At 26.9% G+C, this 9,737-nt stretch overlaps 1 protein-coding gene and 1 long non-coding RNA gene across 5 annotated transcripts in view; one reads left to right on the forward strand and one right to left on the reverse strand.

Moving 5' to 3' along the window:
- The window catches only part of LOC117166864 (gamma-1-syntrophin), a 36,415-nt gene extending 32,701 nt beyond the window's left edge, over positions 1–3,714 (reverse strand). For all 4 annotated transcript variants that reach the window (XM_033351241.1, XM_033351243.1, XM_033351240.1 and 1 more), the window contains exon 1: positions 3,361–3,714. In XM_033351241.1, the coding sequence (XP_033207132.1) occupies positions 3,361–3,426 (66 nt within the window). In that variant the 5' untranslated portion in view covers positions 3,427–3,714. The remainder of the gene's footprint in view (positions 1–3,360) is intronic.
- A 4,443-nt stretch (positions 3,715–8,157) lies between these two features.
- On the forward strand, positions 8,158–8,818 carry LOC117166867. The gene is made up of 3 exons (XR_004466315.1): positions 8,158–8,276; positions 8,412–8,574; positions 8,754–8,818. It is a non-coding gene; the product is annotated as an uncharacterized LOC117166867 (long non-coding RNA).
- The last annotated feature ends 919 nt before the right edge of the window (positions 8,819–9,737 follow it).

Genomic DNA, 9,737 nt, shown 5'->3' on the forward strand with positions numbered 1-9,737 from the left:
AAAAATATATGTGTCTCAATTTTTTCTAGTGTCGAATAGTCTTAGTTATTGGCCGTTGAAAAGCAGTGTACCGGTAGTGGCGTTTTGACCGTTTAAGGGTTATGATACCTAAATATTTGTAGAAAAAAGGAGACTGTGATCGAATTTGTAATTGTATCATAGGGTCTTTGAATTCGAATTTCCCGAAATAAAATACCTTTTTTGAATTTTCGTTTTTCATAGAGCGAAGGAAAATTATATTTTCCTCGATTATCCGCGCAATAACCGGTTTTTTATTATTTTTTTTTAGTTTGTTATTATTTCTAATACGAACATCTTTATCATCTATATCTTAAATCCTTTTTAAAGACAGTACTTTGCCTTTTTTCTGTAAATAAGAAAGCATTCTTTCAATTTTTCTCTAAAATTCTAAACTTGACAAACTGCATGATATATATTAAAACGCTTTTAACTAAAACTAAAAAACATTAATTTTCGAACAAATATTTGAATTTTCAGCAACGAAAATAAATTGTATACCATACAGTTGAATTTATAAGCGAAAAATAGATGATGATAGATGAATTTTCAACAATATAATTAATTAATTACCTAAAATTGTTACAAAGTTATTAATCTTCTTTGAAATGTTAGAAATAGAATTTTGCTTCAATTAAAAATACGAATATTTTTTAACGGGAAATACAAAAATAATCAAAAATGTTCAGAAATGCTCAATCTTATTTAAATTGCATTTTATTTAAGAATACCAATTCTGGATGTATGTAAATCGCAAACGTAACCTAAAATCGTTCAAAAATTATGAGCCGTCTTTGAAGTTTTCATATTTTTTTAATAGAAATTTCTGACGAAAAATCACTAAAACAATAAGAAATTTTGCAACCTTGTAAAATGTATTATTTTAAGCAAAATAAAACAGGATTTAAATATAATGAGTTTTATTTTAAAATATCAATTTTTGGTGAATCACACAAAAATAACCTAAAATTGTAAATACTCATTGAAATATAAAAATTTTTAATTAAAAATACTAACAATTTCCTAGGAAAAAAACTAACATAATTCAAAATGTTTAAAAGATAAAAATAAAAACACAATTAAATTTTTTTTTTAATTATGACTCTTCTTTGAAATCTACTAATTTTTTAATGTAAAATTCAATTTTCGAAGAAAAAACACTAAATCAATCCGACATTGTTCAAGGTTCTTGGAAAATTGTCAATATTCATTGAAGTATAATATTTTTTTATTAATAATCTATTCAAATTATAATAATTTCTGTTGTAAAACGAACATTTTCAATGTAAAACAACAACGTAATCTAAATTTGTTTAAACATTATAAATCTTCTTTGAAATATATTTATTTTTTAAATGTAACTTTCCGACAAAAAAAACAAGCATAATCCGAAATTGTTCAACCATTTAAAATTTATTATTTTGAACAAAGATCACTGGATTTAAATATAATGATTTTTGTTTAAAAATATAAATTTTAGGTAAAACAAACCAACATAACCTGAAATTGTTATCAAATTGTAAAGATTCTTTAATATCTAATAATTTTTTATTAAAGATACTATATGCTAATCATTTTCTACGAAAAACACTAACATAATTCAAACATTTTAAAGGAATTTAATTATTATTTAATTTATGATTTTTGTTTGAAAATGCAAATTTTGTATGAAAACAACTTATGACTTTAAATTGTTTAAAAAAATATATATTAATATTATTATTATCTAATATTAAATTTTACGTTGTCTGTCGAAGATTCATCTCAGGTTAAAAATTAAATATATTTTGGTGAAAAATAGTTTTTTTCTTTAAAAATTAACTGAAAATTTAAGTTGCCATTTTTTGCTAAAAATCCGCCTCTTTTAGTTTATCATTTTTCTGTTCAAAATTTAACTAATTTAAAAAAATTTGTTTTTATTTTCTGGATATTTTTTTAGTTTAAAATTGAATTATATGTTTGAAAGTTGATTTTTTTAAGAAAATTATTCTTCTTTTTTGCAAAATTATTTCTTTTAGTTAAAAATTAATTTCTTTGGTCGGAAATTTAATTACTTCGTAAAAATGTAACTATTGTGCTAAAAATATATTTTTTTAAATTAATATATCAGTTGGAAATTCATATTTTTGGTTGAAAATTGTATTTTGTTCAAATCTTCTTTTTTGGGTTCAAAATTATTATCTTTTTTGTTGCAAACTGAACTATTTTAAAGAATTTTTTGGTCTTAAAGGGACTTTTTGTACTTCAAAATTGAATATTACTTTAAAGATTTGTCTTTTTTGTTTCAATTTAAAATCTTTTTGTTTTATATTGAAATCTTTTTTGTTGGAATAACAAATTTTTGATTTTTCGTTGAAAATTCATTTCTATGGCTGAAAATTTAACTATTTTATTTAATTCTCTTTTTTTATAAATTAAACATTGTTGTTAAAAATTAAATTTTTTTATCTGAAAATTTCATTATTCCATTTTTTGTTAAAAACTGATTTTTTTTAGTTGAATACCTAACAATTTTGTTGAAAATTCGTTTTCTTTTAGTAGAAAATTGTTCTTTTTTTAGTTAGAACTTCAAATATTTCGTTCGAAATTATGTTATTTTATGTTTATAAAATTTAGAACTACGTAAGAAAAACTAACCAGTAATTAAAATACTATTTTTTTCTCTCCAAACTGCATGACTTACTAATAAACAAATTAATTAAACTTTTCACTGTCTGCTACTTGTTGAAGGTAATCCATTTAATAAATTTTTATTTCAAAAAGTTTATTCATGCACAATTTTATTTTTATTTTTATAAACAAAATATATTTTTGAGAAGCCATTTAGAATAGCGCGAGGCTTGTATGTTTCAAATGGACAAAAAACCACAATATATAACCGTGTAGTTAATTTTTCGTATCACCTAGATCAGAGTTTAAAATAAGACCGGCGTCTGTAGACATTAATTAATTAAGGGCGATTAACGGTCGTGAATTAAGGTCGACAATTGACGCGCATGCCAGATGAGAAAGGGATTATTGCTTTTTCCATTCGCTCCAAAAATAATTGAATTTGCTCCGAAATTTCGCGGGATTCACAACAGTCAAATCAATCTCGAAACATAAACAAATTCAGATTCAAGCCATAAGAGCAATTACTTCCATGAACTAATAATTGAATTTCCGTATTCGAATTCTGCAACTAATTTATTCCATTCCAAATAATTGTTCGGTCCGTACCATAATTTTGGAGCAGGCATGTCACAAACATATTTAACTCCGAAGTTTATTGATTGCAAAGATTACACTGAGAGAGAATTAAGAGATGAAAAAATAATGTAAAATTATTTTTCTAATATTTACCTTGAGCTTTTGTTCAATCTTCTCCTCGATCGGAGTACTCATCTTTATGGAGTTGATTCTCATCATTCGTTTTATTATGCGTTACAGCTACCACAACCCCGTTCAGTCGGCCACAAATAGCTCGCGCTGTCAAAACTAATCTTCTCCAACCAACGACTCGAGCACTGGACGAGCCACATCTTTTTTTTTTCTATAACGAACTCCGAACTCGCGAAAAAAGGCGCAGACCGCGAAACGAAGGTTCTTACATTCGGAAAAAACAGTAACAGTTTGAATTAATTTCTATTCTTTCAAACACTTTTCGGCACTTATTATTTTACATACACCGTCGGCAAACATCTTGACAATTCTGAGTCCCATATCATATCCAATCCCACGTTACTTTACGTTCGTGACGTGACAATCGGTCGTAAAACCCTCAGCTACACGAGCTACACATCGATATTCAGGTTCGGACAAGTTCGTTGGTATTAAGGTATTAATGATAGTTCTCCAAACACGGGCCCTTTGCACTATTGCGCATGCGATGCATCAGATTTGATGAGGGGAAATCCAAGATGTCCGCAAGCCGAGGGTGAAACAATAATACCAATCCAATGGGATGAAACTTAATTTTTTTTAATAATAAAAAAAAAGAAATTTTACCATTAGTAAGTTTGAACATTATTATTTGTTTTCTAAAAGCTATTCAAATAAATGATAAAATCCATTAAAAACATTTGTAATGATTTTATTATTTAATTAAATAGCTTTTTCAAAATAAAAAATAATACCTAAATATATTTGTAGTGCATATAATTAAGTTTCCGACACTGTCAAATTCCAGGATTGGAAAATCCTCGAATTAGAAAATTCCCGAACAGTTTATAATAATACAAAATTGGAAAATTCCAGAATAATAAAATCCCCGAATTGGAAAATTCCTGAACAATCAAATTACCTAATTATAAATTTCGCAAATCAGAAAATTGCCAAATAGTAAAATTCTCGAGCAGCTTATAATATTATCGAATTTGCAAATTCATAAATAATAAAATTCCCGAATTTAAACAATAGAAAATCTATTATTATTTATATATCATAAATACAATTGTCAAATATTTTTATAAAAATAAAAATATTTATAGTGTTTAAAGTTTCTAAAATTATTATTTGAATTTTAAATAACAATTATTGAACAAAAATCTATTTCTGGATGCATTATCAATATTAATAAATTGAACAATTGCCGAATAATAACATTCCCGGCAGTTTATAATATTACCTCACATATTACCGAAATGAAAGTTCCCGAATAATAAAATTCTTGACAGTTTATAATATTTCCGAATTTGAAAATTGCCGAATTATAAAATATTCAAATTAAAAGATTCCCAAATTATAAAAAATCCCGAAACAATTAAATTTTGTTTAAATTAATATTATTTATTTGCTAAAAATACAATAATCAAATATTTTTATTACAAAAATTATTTTTAAAATTTCTAAATTTTTCGTTTGAATCTAAACTTGACAGTGTCGGGAATTTTATGTTTCGGAATTTTTCAGGACTCCCAAAATTTATTTTAGTTATTGTTATTTTTAATTCAAACAATAATTCTAGAAACTGCAAGCATATTGACAGTATTGTTTCCGAAGAAGAATTTTTATTATTATATTTTTTATAAATAAGTAAATAATATTTGTTACAGAAATAATTGTTTAAATTAGTGAATTTTATATTTCAGGAATTTTATTATTCGGTAATTTTCCAATTCGAAAAATTTATTATTCGAGAATTTGACAGTGTTATTATGGCTTGGCCCTCGGCGTGCAGACATCTTGTCAGCTACTGTCACATCTTGAAATACCTAATTGGCTGCCGTTCGCGCGCATATTTGAAATTAAAAAAATACATTTTTTTATTAATGAATAAAAATAATTGTATTTGAAATCTTCAAGTTATGCGTGGATGGTTTTTGACATTCATTCATCAAGGAATTATAATTTAAATTTTATAATAGTTAAATATTAAATAGAAACTCAGTCGAATAATAAAATTCCTGACCGAGAAATGCCGAATTACAAAATTCTCGAATTTATACAATTACAAAAAATGTTTTTTTTAATCAATATTATTTTTTTATGAAAGAATCAAATATTTTCATCAAACTAATACATTTTCTAATGTCTAAAGTTTTTAAAAGTTAAGATTTAAATTTAAAGTGACAATAATTTAATTTTGCATTTTAATAAATATACAAAATTTTAATTGCATATATTAGGAACAATATTTAAAAAAAACATCAGTTGGGACTGTTTGGGAGCACTGCTTAATGAGGGTGAACAAACTATATTGCGCATACATTGCATCAGCAGTCTCATTTCGTGTAAGTAGCACGCTTTTTTGACATGATTAAATGTATGAATAAATTTTTAAAAATAAATCATTGTCGAATTAAAAGAATTCATTTTCAGATCACAATGAATATTCATTAATGTATATTGTAGAAATTGATTTGCATATTTATTCATCTCAAATAACCGCGAGTTCAACATACAAGGAGGCTTCGGGTGTAACGCACGCGCAGTGCCTCCAAATTTCATCTCATATTAATAATAAAAAAATAATAACTCACCTATAAAAGTACGATTGTACATTTTTTTTCATTTTTCAGTAGAGTGATGTCTAATGGTTTTAGCATAAAATGAAAATGATTTAAAGATCAACGAATTTTAGAAAAATAATTACGTAATGTTTGTTACATTGTAAAATGCTTTAATAATATAAATTAATAATATAAATACTATTTAGGATTTACATTTTCATTCAACTAGTGAAAAAGGATTGCGGCCAACCTTGAAAATTTGGTTAATACACTCCTCGTGCATGAATGAATTAAGGGGCTTCAAGTTGTGTGAGTAAAATCCAAGATGTCTGCTCGCTGAGGGCCAAACAATAATACCAATTGCATGATATACAACTTTATTTTTTAAATAACTTCAGAAAAGCAATTATTTTTCACCAAGTTGTATTTAGATATTTTTAACAAATTTATGTATTTCAGGTTAGATGGGAGAAATCCAAAATGTCTGCATGCCGAGGGCCAAACAATACTAACTGCGCATGCGATGAAACTTATTTTGTTTAATTACTTGAAAAAAAGGATTTATTATAAGTGGCTTGGTATATTGTTTATTTCTCGAAAGCTTTTCAGTTAAATAATAAAATCGATAATTTTTCTTAACGTTTTTATTTCGTTATTGTACAATTTTTAAACAACAAAAAATAATATCAAAATACACATACACTTATGTAAGAAAATAATTTATTTCTGAGTTATAAAAAAAATAAAGTATTGTCCCATGCAATTGGTGTTTTGCTTGGCCTTTGGTGTGCAGATAGAGTTCTTAAATTTTCGAGAATTTAAGTTCATTTTATATAACCGAGAATATTAAAGAATTTATAAGAATTTAAAAGAATTGGGGAGAATTTCAGATTTTTAACAATATTTTTACTTTACAATTGCCTCACATTACTTAATAAATACTAGTATTAAATAAGACAATTATTAAGTACCAAGCGCTAATCCTTTTTTAAATAGCCAGCTTTATACGTATAAAGTATAAAATAGTTCATGTGGTATTTATTTAGTAAAATGTTATTTCAATCGTATAGATTTACGCCCAAAATTTTAGTTTATTTCTAAAATGTAACTAAATGATTTTCTTTAAACAAATGCTTAAAAGGTGATGCGAAGGGGAAATGTCGGTCATACTAATACAACAGATGGCGCCACAAAAAGTAGGTCTGACTTTTTCATTAAATTGCATTAAGAAAAAGCAAAAATAATTAAAAACTTGATGCTGTTTGCAAATAAACAAAAAGTATATATGAAAAAATAAGAGTAACTATTACTAATTATTTAAAAATAGAAAAAGTCATAAAAATATATAGTGTAATATGAATGAAATTTAATTTTAAAATACATTTTGAAAGCAGTTCGAACTTCATATTTCTATGATTTATTTTACTGATATTATTGATTTGATTATTTGCTATAGTTAAAAAAATTATTTATAGTTAAAATTATTAACGGATCTAATGAAAAACTTAGCAATATTTAATTCCTCAATGAGAAAATTATTTAAAACATATGCATGATTAGAAGAAGTAATAAAAAATATATCACTTATATTCAATATAAATATAATATTAATTAAAATATGTAAGACTACAACTTCAGTTGCAAAGTGAAGAATCTTTATACCTTTAAAATCTAAGCAATTTCGAGTTTAGAAGGAAATATTTTTAAAAAGTAATGGTAATTTTAATTAAAATGTTTGGAGGGAATTATTTGGTAAAAAGTCAATGACAAGTCTGATAAATGAGAAAATGGATTTAATATTATTTAATATAATTTATACATTTAATTAAATTAAACCGAACCAATGAAAAAGACAGCCCTACTGTTGGTGGCGCCATCTGTTGGATTAGTTTGACCAACTATTCCCCTCCGGATTGTAAGAAAACAGAAAAGTGGGGGCGATGCATGGGACTAATAACAACTAAAAACTGTTAAGGCTCTTTTATACCTTCCGTCGGTTTGTCGACGACCGACCGACTGATTAAAATATCCATTCACGCCTAGTTTTTCTATGGTCGGAAAATCTCGCGAAAAATTATCCACTAGCGAGAAGTTTGAAATTTCAAATGTACTTGAAGCACTAAAGTAAATATTTCTAATGCTGAAATGTTTTTTAGCGTTATTAATATTCGTATTAATGATTTATTTTATATATATTAATTTCAATTTCAATATCAATTAAATATAAATTTGCAAATGTCTCTAAAACAGTCGCAAATTGCAAGTGTCAAACATCGTGCTTCATCGTTTTAAATTAAATACTTGTCTGTTTAATGAAGAATCTTGCAGGTAAGTAATGTTGCTATTATTAATAAAATTATTCAGAATCTAAACAGTTGCATATAACGTATGATTGGACATTGCTTGTATTATAGATAACATTATGCGTAACCTTAAATATGTTATTATTGTGTTTATGTACAGAATTTTATCAAACAAGTCATGGATGCAAACGATGTTATTTCTTCCTCCGATGAAAGTTCCTACGAAGAATTATTGGCACTGTGGCTCCTAAGACGGTGACGAAGAAGACGTGCAGAAAGAAGATTTTGTGTTCACCCTCTTTGGAAACGACGGCTAGAACAAGGTAAAATGTCAAAATCTCAACTTAAAGGCTTGTATTGCTTCGTCGTACAGGAATTGACCTGTTATATTAATACGCATTAATTCATAGATGTATGATAATAATAAATTTTATTAAACAGAGTAAGGAAGCTACAATCATTTATAATATTTTCAACATTGTTTTGTATTTATGTTTTGTAGGCGCTCATGATAATCTGTACATGGAAATGGTTGTGGTTGATCCGGATATGTTTAGAGCATATATAGCAAAAAACTTCATGAGATAACATATTTTTAAAGTTCTTTTCATTTTCTATGTGTCTTGCCACCGGAGAGTTTCGTGTCTCGGCAAGGTCAGTTTCGCATTGGTGTGGCTACAATTCATGGCTTCATTCCCAAAGTTTTAAAAGTCATTTGGGAGACATTGCAACCAACTGTGCTGAAAATACCGAACAATTCCAACGATTGGCAAAAAATTATCGACGTTTATTACAGAAAATGGCAGTTTCCTCATTGCTGGGGAGCTCTAGATTGAATGCAAATTGTTCAAGAGGTAATGCTTTAATGAAACTAAATAAATAACAAGGAGAACAAACGTCGAAACAAAATAAATTCAAGATTGTTTATGCATTTAGAAGAAATTCAAATTAAAAGTGCAACATAGTTGATGGTTTTAGTGGCCTGAATAATGAATTGTACTAAATAATTTTGTTTGCCTAATAAAATCTCTTTTTCAAGAAAGTATATAAAGTTAGGTATATTATTTTTACAGGCTTAACCAAATAGTGGTTCTTCTAATTTCAATTACAAACACCAGCATAGCCTTAACCTTTCAGCACTTTGTGATGCAAGTTACAAATACGTAATCGTAGACTTCAGTGCAAAAGGTAAGCAAAGCGACGGTGGAGTTCTCCGGCACAGTAACTTTGGCAGGAGAGTTTTCTCGGGTTCGCTTAGTCTTCCTTGTCCATCGGAATTGTATCCAGGAAGTCCACTCATACCTCAAGTATGTGTGGCGGATGAGGCATTTCCTTTGGGCCCTAACATGATGCGTCCATTTCCAGGTCCAGGACGATCAACTGAACGATTGCCGAATGATCAAAAGATCTTTAATTATAGACTGAGTAGAGCACGACGCGTCATTGAAAATACCTTTGGTATCATGGCTTCTCAATGGAGAATATT

Source organism: Belonocnema kinseyi, chromosome 2 (assembly GCF_010883055.1).
Source record: "Belonocnema kinseyi isolate 2016_QV_RU_SX_M_011 chromosome 2, B_treatae_v1, whole genome shotgun sequence".
NCBI classification, from domain to species: domain Eukaryota; kingdom Metazoa; phylum Arthropoda; class Insecta; order Hymenoptera; family Cynipidae; genus Belonocnema; species Belonocnema kinseyi.